Raw genomic sequence first — 12464 nt, forward strand, 5'->3', positions numbered from 1 at the left:
CCGTAAGGAGCCTTGCTGTGGCATTCTGCCCCCCCCCCCCGGAGTTTCTGGGTCAGCTGCAAGGGCAGCCCCACATAAAGTGAGTTACAATAATCAAGACTGGAGGTGACCGTCGCATGGATCACTGTGGCCAGATCAGGGCAAGAAAGGTAAGGGACCAACTGTTTAATACGGTGGAGATGGAAAAATGCCACCTTTGTTGTGTGTGTCTATCAGAGCACCTACACCTAAAGCAAACACAGCAAAATTGGGTTTGAGTGTAGATCGGCTTGGTGCACTTTCTCACTTTTTTCTGTGTTCATTTCCAGTACAATTTCATCAAGTCTGATTTTTATGTTGTGATTTTATGTTGTGAACTGCCCTGAGATGAGGGAGCAGCCAGGAAAGCCAATTGCCTTAGCAGAAAGGAATTCCCCTTGATATTTTATTGATCCAACCAGCTATGTTCTATCTGCAACCCCTAGTAATTCAGAGCAACTTATCAGTTATGTTGCATTGCAAGTAGCACGGCAACAACACTAACAGTGAGGTATTTATTAGATAGTACAGGTGAAAGGGACGCGGGTGGCGCTGTGGGTTAAACCACAGAGCCTAGGACTCGCCAATCAGAAGGTCAGCGGTTCGAATCCCTGCGACGGGGTGAGTTCCCGTTGCTCAGTCCCTGCTCCTGCCAACCTAGCAGTTCAAAAGCATGTCAAAGTGCAAGTAGATAAATAGGTACTGCTCCGGCGGGAAGGTAAACGGCGTTTCTGTGTGCTGCTCTGGTTCGCCAGAAGCAGCTTAGTCTTGCTGGCCACATGACCCGGAAGCCATACGCCGGCTTCCTCAGCCAGTAAAGTGAGATGAGCACCGCAATCCGAGAGTAGTCTGTGACTGGACCTAACTGTCAGGGTCCCTTTACCTTTACAGGTAAAAAAGTAAGTTACATATACTGACAACTTCCCACTTACGAAGGGGTTATATTCTGGGCACTGACCTGTTGCAAAGTCCTCAGGCAAACACTTTACTCTAGAGTATTCACACTTAATGCAGTGAGACAGCATGAAGCTAATTTACTCAGATATATTACAGTCAAAGCATCATTGCAATGGCAGGGTGGGTAATTGGATAACCCCAAAGCACTTCAGTTTCTACAGCAACCCAGGACTGCTGTACATCTAACCTCTTTACCTCTACATTGGCTGTAGCTGGACGGATTGGGATGTGATGATCAATGAAAGGAGTCTGAAAAATAAAATTTAAGTGAAAGAAACAAAAGGGGGCAGTAAACAAACGTGGAAGCGGATTTTTCAAAAGAAAAATAAATAAATAAATGAACATACGAAAACTGAAAATGTTGGAAGTCTGAGAAGACGTGAAATATGCAATTTTCCACAGTATCATTTGTCGCAATCAAGAATAACTAGGTTCTACATTTAGATGAAAACAGAAAGGTGCATAAACAGCTACTGAGTTAAAACATGGCGATGGGATGCAGATATCAGTAGCAAAAAAAGGGGGGGGGAGGGAAGCCCTGTGTAATTGAAAATTCATATGCCGGGTTTTTTGAATAGAAGTTCCGAGTCGCCTTTTCTCAGCCAACTTTGAACATGCATTAAAACTATTCACTAAAACTATCCTGTAACTGTTCAAAAGATTCACATCTTCCCTCTACGCTTCATACTATGCGAGTGATCCAGCTTTGTACAATTAGGTTTCTCCCTCCAGAGCAGATTTCACACCTTCGGGACTCAAAGCATGTGAGCTATGGGTGAAGTGGGCGAGGCAAGCTGCTTAACCCTTTCCCGTGCTATTTTTTCAGAACAAAACCACAACCCTCCCCAAAGCCCATCTTTTCACCCTTGGGAGGAAAGTTACAGGTACCTTTTTGTAAAATCTAATTTGACCCCTGCTTGACAGCTGAAATTGAAGAAACGCCTCATCTGTAGAGGAGTAATTCGAACAAAGCTTCTGTTTATCCCTAAAACTGCTAAAATGTGGACTTTTAAAATATTTTTGTGCAATCAGAGCAACCAACGTACGTTAGAATGATACACCAGGCATGCATTATTTAGCATTGCATAGTGCGCTGCAACTATAAATGCCCTCCACTTTAAGACACATAAAATGGCCCAACCATTACGCAAAATGACACATCGCGGCCAGTGTCAAAAGGAAAGGAACGCTTAGGCGGAATACAGTCTGTGCACAAACACATGCATAAAGATTGGAACACAACTAATGATGTCTTATTTTCCTGTCATTTCCATGCTTCTCTGCTAAAGCGTTAACAGCTGCTAAAACAGTTTTGCATGAATTGAATAAAGTGCTCCAAAGATGAAACTCCAGCATATGCTCAGTCCACAGACTGAGGCCCTATTTTTCATAGCCATTCTCAGTGGGAAGATGGAAATGGTTTGCTGGAAGTGTTTTAATTTAGGCAAGAATAATGGATCGTCTTCCCTGTACACCAAATACAGCACGGGTACTTAAATGATTTGTGCTTCCAGAATCAAGACTGCAGAAATCTGCTGAAGATAGGAAGTGGCCGCCTTAGTTAACCACAAAAAGTGTGATATTTGCCTTTTCCCTTTGAGGAGAGCTTTTTCTGTTTGTGCCCTTCAACCAAGGGAACTCCTTCCCTAAGTCAAAGGCCTCTCTTCCCTCAGCTTTTTATAATGGTACAACAGAGGTCTGAGCCAAGACATCTTTCTACATGAGGCAAATACAGTCATACCTCATGTTACGTCCGCTTCATGTTACGTTCTTTCAGGTTACAACCCACGGCGACCCGGAAGTACCGGAAAGGATTACTTCTGGGTTTTGCCGCTCACGCATGCGCAGAAGCGCAAAATGACATCACACGCATGCGCCGCCGCGGGTTACGCTCTTTTCATGTTGCGAATGGGCCTCCGGAATGGATCCCATTTGCAACCAGAGGTACCACTGTCAAGACAGTGCCCCTCCCATTCTGCATACAGAAGCTGACCATTCTGGTACAGTAGAACCTCGGTTGTCAAATGTAATCCGTTCCAGAAGATCGTCCAACTTCCGAAACATTCGACAACCGAGCCACAATTGCCGGTAGGCAAATTCCTTTTAAAAAACGCCCTGCCTCGGAAGCCGTTTAACTTCTGAGGCGCATTTTGAAACAGCAACATTTGCTTCCGGGTTGTCGGCGTTCGGGTTCTGAATTGTTTGGCTTCCAAAGCGTTCAACAACCGAGGTTCCACTGCACCTTGGAAGCAGGCTGGTTTAGGGCTGTGCAGCACACACTGCTCTGTCCGCAGTGCTACTCATTCATTACTACATCACTTACAATCTGTGTAAGCAAATGGTGCCAGCATTCATCACACATGCACAACGCCCACTGGAATGTATAGCCTGGGATTCCCGCCTCTTTGCTTGGTCACACAATTGGCAGCTTCTCTCACAAATGTCCTGCGACACACTGGGAGAAGGTGACCAGGCAAGGCAATCCCAGGCAGAAATAAATAAGCGCTGCCGCTGCCAGGGCCTGAGGAATGGCATGGCAGGATGTCAATGTTTTCCAAAATGTCTGTTGCCTAGTAGGGTCCATCCTCCTGGGACAAAAAAGACCTTTGTATTCTTCAGGGTTAAAGGGGCATCCTGTTACTTGTATGTTCCTATTTAGCTTTTTTTATTTAAAACGTTGCTGTCGTCTTTATTGCTTTAATTGCAGAGTTGTTAAAAATACCCTAATTGTGCGTTTGTGTTAGAAACTGCCTTTGGAACGCTCTCAAGGACCATAAAGTGGTATATGCATTTTTTTTTTTTAAAAAAAGGAAATACATACACTTGTTTCCTCTTGTGGTTTTGATCCATGTCCCTGACCTATTCAGTAGAAAGGGGGTGTTAAGGAGAAGGTGGATTTTCACAGAATGTTCTGTGCTCCCAATTCCTCCTGGCTGTTACAAGAGGGTGTGTCTGTTTTCTGTGCTTTCTCCTTTCTTCCCAAAGCCTCCCTCCTCCTTTTATATAAATAATGAATAATGTAGAGTTGCAAAAGCTGTAAATCTCCACATGCTTGTGTGGCATTTTTGCATCAGTGTTGAAATAATGGGATAATAGCCTGCACACGCCTAGGAAATGCAATAGTTCCTGCTCAGGAACTGCAATCCTTAAGTGTACTTACCTGGAAAACGATCCCTGCTAAAATCACTAGGATTTGCTTCTTGAGCAAACATGATTAGGATCACGTTAAGAATCTGCTCCAAACAAACGTCAGGCAGACAATAAATCATTTTCTCGTTCCTTATTAATCACTGAAATCTTTGCCACCAATCTCCCTTTTCACACATCAAGAATGGCTGCATGCATTTATTGATTCTTTCAGTGGCTTCCTATCGTATTTTCACTCTGCAATTCCCAGTTTCCAGAATTACTTGTAGGATGGGTGCTCACAGCACACATTTGTAAGATTCTGCGAGATCTTCCAAGTTTTTTAAATTTCCTTTTTTCATTTTTTCTGCCGAAGTTGAAAGAATAATTGCAAGATTTTGGGATAGGGTGGGGAGGTGTTCATTTGACTGTTTCAAGCATAAGTGCCAAATGTGCTGCTCATATGCGCTCGACTTGTCAGAAGAACTGACCCTTGAAAAGGACGACCCTGTTTCTCACCGTAATTACTTTTTTCCCCGACTGCCCAACTGCAAAAACTAATGGAGCGTGTGTGCGTGTCTTTATAGATGGTGATGGAATCACACCGAACATGTGCAAAGGAGCTAGGGCACAAAGCGTATTTCAGACTGTATTTCATCTCACGCTGCAATCCTGTGCCCCCAAGTGATGCGGTCATTTCCTGTGTTCCTGTACTACTACTACTACTACTACTAATAATTTATTATTTATACCCCGCCCATCTGGCTGGGTTTCCCAAGCCACTCTGGGCGGCTTCCAACAAGAGATTACATACATTACACATTACATTAAATACATCAGTCATTAAAAACATTAAAACATCAGTCATTAAAAACTTTCCTAAACAGGGCTGCCTTCAGATGTCTTCTAAATGTCAGATAGTTGTTAATTTCTTTGACACCTGGTGGGAGGGCGTTCCACAGGGCAGGCGCCACTACCGAGAAGGCCCTCTGCCTGGTTCCCTGTAACCTCACTTCTCGCAGTGAGGGAACCGCCAGAAGGCCCTCGGCGCTGGACCTCAGTGTCTGGGCTGAACGATGGGGGTGGAGATTAAATTATATCCATAATTTAGGCACGAAGTACCTGCTGCTTTGACGCAACCATCCTACGGAATGCCATATAGATCCAACAAACCAGAAGTCTGCCCACTCCTGGCTCTACGAGATAAATTTAGCAGGTTTACACCTTGAAACCAGGAGCTGATCGTTACAGAAATGCTGTATACTCCCACAAGATCTTCCGAGGTTTTACAGTCATGTATCTTCTTTCCAACATCCTTTCCCTCTGTACCATGGAAGCCTCTTTGCAATATCGGTAACTCTGAACTACTTGTGCTCGGAGAAGGGAGAGTGTGAAACAATAGTGTCACTGCTTACAGACTGGGCTTTCCAACCCCTCAACTTATATAAGAGCAGCTTATGCAAACCTCAATGTGCTTTTGTACTTTATCTTATGTAACTAGTGAACCGATGACAAGTGAAGACCTGCACACATGTCAAGACGGATTTATCATGAATGCATTTGTCACAGACTCCTCCGCACTTTGGTGCCTTGCGAGTTTCACTTTTGTTTTACTTTTCTTTCCTTGCGTGTGACGCAACTTCAGACGTTCAGGATCATCTGCAACACTTTGGGCTATTTATTAATTGCTCCAAAAGGGGCAGAGATGGGAAAACAATCCGCTGGTAGTGATTTGGATAAATCATGAGACACCATTCTAAATTCCTATCCGCGTGAGATTTGTGTGCTTGAGATAGATGCCTTTCAAGCCTTTGTAACCTAGAGGAGTGACTCCACAGCAAAGGCACGCCATGTGGCTGCATTTGAAGAATGCTTGGAGAACAGCATGCACCATCTCACCTGTTGAGAGAGTGTCTGGATGTAGCAAAGATGTTGGGGGCAATTTAGGAACCAAAAGTGTCTTATCCTTCCTGTCAGCAAGCTTCTCTATTAGGACTAGGGACAGGCAAATCAAGTTCTCCTTTTTCTAGTCTTAATCTCCATTTTCCACATTCCTAAATTGGTTTGTGAATTTATATTTTAAATGCCCTCATCAGCATTCTAGCGCAAATTTCTCCTCATCTACCCTTTTAAAAAAATGCAATTTTGCCTAATATACTTTGGAAAGCAACTTCCCCTAATATAATGGAGTTTTTGTATGTTGTTTTCCACCACAAAACTATTCCCTTTATCCCGAGTGGCTGCCCTTTTCTCTCCATTCCTTCTTTAACTGATATACTAAATTATAATCTCAGGTGATGTTATATAAAAAGTATACTTATAACACAATCCTAAATGCCCATAGGCTCAGTGGAGTTTACTTTCGAGTAAGCTCACGTAGTAACCCTTGTTTTAGAGTGATAATTTTTATTGTTACTCGCCACAATGAAAATTGCTATTGGTATGGCACATCTTATTATAAACTTCACCCAAACTGGTTTGTTTTCAAGCAGGATAAGGGTGGGACAGGAAATACCATGTAACAAGACAGGAGGAAAAGCAAATATATGCAGCAATGTCTCTAACGTTATTAAAGGTTAAAAAGATGTGTTAAAAGATCAGTCTCTTTAAGGAAACAGGGCAGACGGACAGGCAGACAGGAAGTAGTGAACCTCAATAAAGAAAAAAAGTGTGGCTGTTTATGGAGCGGGTGAGTAAAGACTGCCAAAAGTATTACTTCTTCTAATCAGATCAAACTACGTATTTATTTTAAGAATATGGATTATTTAAGCTACAAGAAACAGGCAATAAATTCAACCATGCAGAAAAAAGCTTAGTCAACAAAAAGGAGAATGTAATAAATTAAAAATCCAAGCAACACAGATTAACTGTGTTGTTGTTCTATCCCTAGCTGGTAAGTTATACAGAAAAAGGCATTATCAATGTATTTGTGGCTATTTTATGGTGTCGGCTGAATGACTTCAGACTTTTGTCAATCCAAAATAAAAAAATAGGGCTTTGTTCACAGGACATATGTTTCCCAGAGTGGGTGGGGTATAAATGTTGTTATTGCTGCTGCTGTTGTAGCTGTACCATAACCACTTGATGTACTGAGCACTTGGCTAATGTCATGTTTTGCCATGCTTTCCATCATTAATCACTTAGATCCTGTGTAAATGTAACATTAAATAAAGTTGAAGACTTTCCCCTGCAATTTCCTGACTATTAAACAGTGTGTGTGTGTGTGTGCGCGCGTGCGTGTGTGCGCGCGCGTGGTTAATTTGATTTCGATGATAGCTTATTGTTTTAGTTCCAATATATTTTGTATTCTATGTTGCAAACTACTCTGATACTTTTTACAAATGAAAAGTGGCACATAGGTTTTTATTTTATAAGTTTTTATAAAATACAAATACATGGAGCAGTGGTATGCTCGCGTGTTCTCATCCTCTGTTCCCACTCCACTCCAGACAATACCTGAAATTTCTTCTCACATACTTAGGCCAGATTATGTGGTAACATACAATCATGTGTTGCTTGCCATAGTAGGAGATGCATCAATAGTATGATACAGGGCGGTAATTACAGCTATCACTGGGAGTGGTTTAGGAACCATTGTGGCATGGAAACAGCCGGGTTGCTCCATAAAGCTAAATGGATCCTAAAGCTATATGCTTTTTCGGCAAAGAAGGGGATTTTACATTGCTTATTTCTGTAGAATTTCGATTACTAGTTTCTGAACTTCTGAATAAAATAAATCTTAAATTAATTCAATTTGTGTTTTTTTTCCACTTGCAAAATCTAAATGTCTTGGGGTGATATACTATTAGTGCCAAGCGTATAAGCAAATTGCCTGCCTTTCAGAACCGTTTTCTTTGCTGTCTTACTTTTTTCCTAACTTGTGGTGTATAAACAGAAATGGCCCAATGAACAACACTGGCAAACCGCTTCATTTTTCATATCAGTTGCAATGACACTTTCTGATGTGATTAGCCATCAGAGAAGCAATATAGAACCCAGTCTTAGTAAAGTATATTCAGTTTCATAAGCATCTACCTTTTTTTGACAACTGAAGCACCTGCGTTTTATTAATGTTTCCACACACAAAAGTTAATTTACACTTATCGTAAGGCCAGCTGAGGGGACTTATGCATCTAGCTTTTCCATCTGTGGTCGAGAGAATCCAAGCATGTCAGCGGTGGCGTATCGGGGCAGGACTGATACAAAGCCCCTTTGTTCCACTGGCACACCCAACAAAAATAGCTCAAGCCGTGTTCTTTTCCTCTATTGCAGTCAATGGGAGGGAAGAAGAAAAGACCCACCTTGGCCACTGAGAAACAGCTGGGCACAAAATGTGGTGGCCATTCCCCCCCGGCCTTGCTTGTGAAGAATTGCTTTGCCCATTTAACAATATGTTGGTGTTTACAGGCAAAATGAAGAAGAAAAATTATTTACCTTATTGCAGTTTTTAGAGATTGAGCACAGACTACTACTTGACATGTTATCCTTGTCAGGCATTCCTGTAAGAAAACAGTAGACACATCAGAACAATATGTCTGAGGATTAAATGTTGCTCTACAAATGGGATGGTTCTTTACGCTTACATCAGTCACAGCAGACTTTGGTCTTTCAAATTTCAGCAGTGCTTGAGGGCAAAATCTGGCACGCACACCCCCACCTCCCATTCTGCTTGGCGCCAAGGCAGCGGAACCAGCCACGCTGCCCTAAAATTCACCTCTGGCACCAGGGATCGCCTGACATAAAGATCGCCATTGTTCCCATTTTACAGATACTTTTGCTGAGGTACTTACTGTCATTGTTGGAGCCAGTTTCCATAACACCATAAGGAGGAGCCAGAAGTCCTGACATGTACTGTCGGTATTTCTGAGGGGAGGGGAAACGGTTGAAACGTCACTTTGCTGAAAGTTATCCACACCCATTTTTAAAAAATGAGATAAAGCCTAAAAATAAAATTCCTGGGACTACACATGGAATGTAATTGTGCTTTAAAATCCTTCGGCAATATTTTAGGATTATTTCTCCCCCTGTATTTTCTTATGTTGTACACTGCCCTAAGCTCTATTTTGGGTGAGTAAAGTTCCACTCCCAGCCAGAACAGAGCTCATTTTTTCCATTTCTCTCCCAGAGCAAATAGCAAAAATCAGCGCATTGTGTCCTGAGGTGGATATAGGCTGGTGTACGGTGGTACCTCGGGTTACGAACTTAATTCATTCTAGAGGTCCGTTCTTAACCAGAAACTGTTTTTAACCTGAGGTACCACTTTAGCTAATGGGGCCTCCTGCCCCCGCCGCATCCTGAAGCGAAGTTCTTAACCTGAGGTACTATTTCTGGGTTAATGGAGTCTGTAATCTGAAGCACCTGTAACCTGAAGCACCTGTAACCCGAGGTACAACTGTATAACACTGGATATTCCTATGACACTGCTTATGTTACTTTAACCTGTTTGTGTGGCTGCGGGTGCCTGTTCTATCTGTACTTACTTGCAAGTGCTGGTTTCCATGTGTGTGTCCCTGGTATTTTATGTGCCTGGAAGTGTGTGCGTTTGTGTCTGCCTGTACGTGTGCCTGCAGTAGTGTATGAGAGAGTCTGCCCACATCCAACAACCTGTCATGACACCTGCTGGATTGCTGTTGCTGTTTAATCTTTCATGCTTGCAAAAAATGTTACGAAAACTCCATTCTATTTGATTGTTCCTTTGCTTGGCCCTATTTTCGGCATCACAACCCACTTTTCTCGTCCTCCCTTTGCTTAGAACCTATGAAAACATCATGACATTCACATCCCAAGCAAATTGGAGCGGCACATACAGGTGTCACTTGTGGAAAGCCTGCTTAAAATTAAACTGGTCATAACCTTAGCACTACGGGACGCGGGTGGCGCTGTGGGTTAAACCACACAGCCTAGGACTTGCCGATCAGAAGGTTGGCGGTTCAAATCCCTGCGACGGGGTGAGCTCCCGTTGCTCAGTCCCTGCTCCTGCCAACCTAGCAGTTCGAAAGCACATCAAAGTGCAAGTAGATAAATAGGTACCGCTCTGGCAGGAAGGTAAACGGCGTTTCCATGCGCTGCTCTGCTTTGCCAGAAGCGGCTTAGTCATGCTGGCCACCTGACCTGAAAGCTGTATGCTGGCTCCCTCGGCCAATAAAGCGAGATGAGTGCCACAACCCCAGAGTCGGCCACGACTGGACCTAATGGTCAGGGGTCCCTTTACCTTTACTTTAACCTTAGCACTAGTCTGGTCATAGTGAACTCGTGCGAATGTGCAAAAGGGTTTTCTAGACTGTGTAGGCTAGTCCCACCTCCTACATGATGCGCTGTCGACTCCCCTGTGTTGTGGGATTAGCACAAATCAAAGGGCTCCCAACATGGGGTTGAGAACTCTAAGTAATCCAGATGCTGTTCCCCAAAGTACTGGTTGAAATACATCACATTTCCATTTGTTCATGTTTCCAAACAAAACGTACAGTCATACCTTGGAAGTTGAACAGAATCCATTCTAGAAGTCCGTTCGACTTCCAAAACGTTCAGAAACCAAAGCACGGTATCTGATTGGCTGCAGGAAGCTCCTGCAGCCAATCGGAAGCCCCGTCGGACATTTGGGTTCCAAAGAACGTTCGCAAAGCGGAACAATCACTTCCGGGTTTACTGCTCACTTCTGGGTTTGCTGCATTCAGGAGCCAAAACGTCTGAGTACCAAGGCGTTCAGGATCCAAGGTATGACTGTATTTGCTCAAGTTGGGGACATGATTTTCAACTCTTCCCGCTTCCCCACGGCTCATGATATAAACAGACAACTCAGTTAGCATCAGTATTTAGTGACACAGGCAGCTCACAGAAAGGCTTCTCAGAACTCAGTATTGATATGATGTACAGTAAATCACAATCATTTGTAACTGGTATTCTCTCATTGATGCCCCATGCCACTGAAGGCAAATACAGTGCAGACATGATCAATAAACCATCAGGCTTATGTAACTTTCTGTCTAACGTTTTAAGTGATATCCCAGTAACATGGGAAACAAAAAGCAGTGTGCAACAAAACCAACCAAGGTTCTTTTTTAACATAAATCCATAGGCACTTACACCAAAGCATTGTGAGTCATATCTCCTTGTGGTTATATTGATGAGCTCACAATCTAATCCCGTTTAGAATGGGTCCACAAGACATCTCTGTTAAAGAAGGAACTAGGAATCATTCTGTATTATTCTTTCCCCACACTCTTTTTCATTTGGCACTATAAAGAGTTGTTTTTGGCTAACTGATATTCATGTCAACTTCAACATGCATGTTTGAGAATATCTCATTCATAACCCCATTCTAATGAAAAAATCACCATCCTCTGAACCTAATAATAATAATAATAATAATTAATAATAATAATAATAATAATAATATATTTATATGCCGCCCATCTGACTGCGTTGCCCCAGCCACTCTAGGTGACTCCCAAGAAAATATTAAAAACACAGTAAAATAGTAAAACATCAGCCATTAAAAACTTCCCTGAACAGGGCTGCCTTCAGATGTCTTCTAAAAGTGAGATAGTTGTTTATTTCCTTGACATCTGATGGAGGGCGTTCCACAGGGCGGGCGCCACTGCCGAGAAGGCCCTCTGCCTGGTTCCCTACAACCTCACTTCTCACATTCAGGGAACCGCCAGAAGGCCCTCACTGTCCAGGCTGAGCAATGGGGGTGGAGACGCTCCTTCAGGTACAGGGCCAAGGCCATTTAGGGCTTTAAAGGTCAACACCAACACTTTGAATTGTGCTCAGAAACATACTGGGAGCCCGTGTAAATCTTTTAGGATGCATGCAAACAGGCTGCAATTGAGTTTCCCATGTGTGTGATGTCTTCAGCACTGGAGTGAAAACCCCAGACATTTAACAACCCAGCTTGCAGAGATGATCCTGGCCCTGGACTCAGAGACAGGAAAGCTCAGCGGCTGACTGCATATAATGCACCCACCACTCCACTCTTGGAGCTCCCACATCTTCCATGTTGGGGAGGACTGTCAACTCTGCCTTCACTAGAAGAAGTGGTCAGGACTATTACTGGTCACATTGTACATTATAGCATATGTATCCATGTTTGTTAACTGATGTGGTTAAACTTAAAAAAAAAAACTGTTTTAGCACACAAGAAATACTTAAAACAAATGCTTATTTCTTGATGAATAGCCTTTGGACTACAGTGGTACCTCGGGTTAGGAACATAATTCGTTCTGGAGGTCCGTTCTTAACCTGAAACTGTTCTTAACCTGAGGTACCACTTTAGCTAATGGAGCCTCCTGCTGCCGCCGCACGATTTCGGTTCTCATCCTGAGGTAAAGTTCTTAATCTGAGGTACTATTTCTGGGTTAGCA

At 43.0% G+C, this 12464-nt stretch overlaps 1 protein-coding gene across 5 annotated transcripts in view; it reads right to left on the reverse strand.

Moving 5' to 3' along the window:
• RAPGEF4 (Rap guanine nucleotide exchange factor 4) overlaps positions 1-12464 on the reverse strand; it is a 168627-nt gene that overhangs the window by 71914 nt on the left and 84249 nt on the right. For 3 of the 5 annotated variants that reach the window (XM_083706177.1, XM_083706178.1, XM_083706180.1), the window contains 3 exons: positions 8892-8964; positions 8536-8600; positions 1171-1224 (listed from right to left, as the gene is read on the reverse strand). In XM_083706177.1, the coding sequence (XP_083562303.1) occupies positions 1171-1224; positions 8536-8600; positions 8892-8964 (192 nt within the window). The remainder of the gene's footprint in view (positions 1-1170; positions 1225-8535; positions 8601-8891; positions 8965-12464) is intronic. The other 2 variants (XM_083706179.1, XM_083706181.1) reach the window with 1 other exon arrangement.

Source organism: Podarcis gaigeae (assembly GCF_964106915.1).
Source record: "Podarcis gaigeae genome assembly, chromosome: 1".
Classification (NCBI taxonomy): domain Eukaryota; kingdom Metazoa; phylum Chordata; class Lepidosauria; order Squamata; family Lacertidae; genus Podarcis; species Podarcis gaigeae.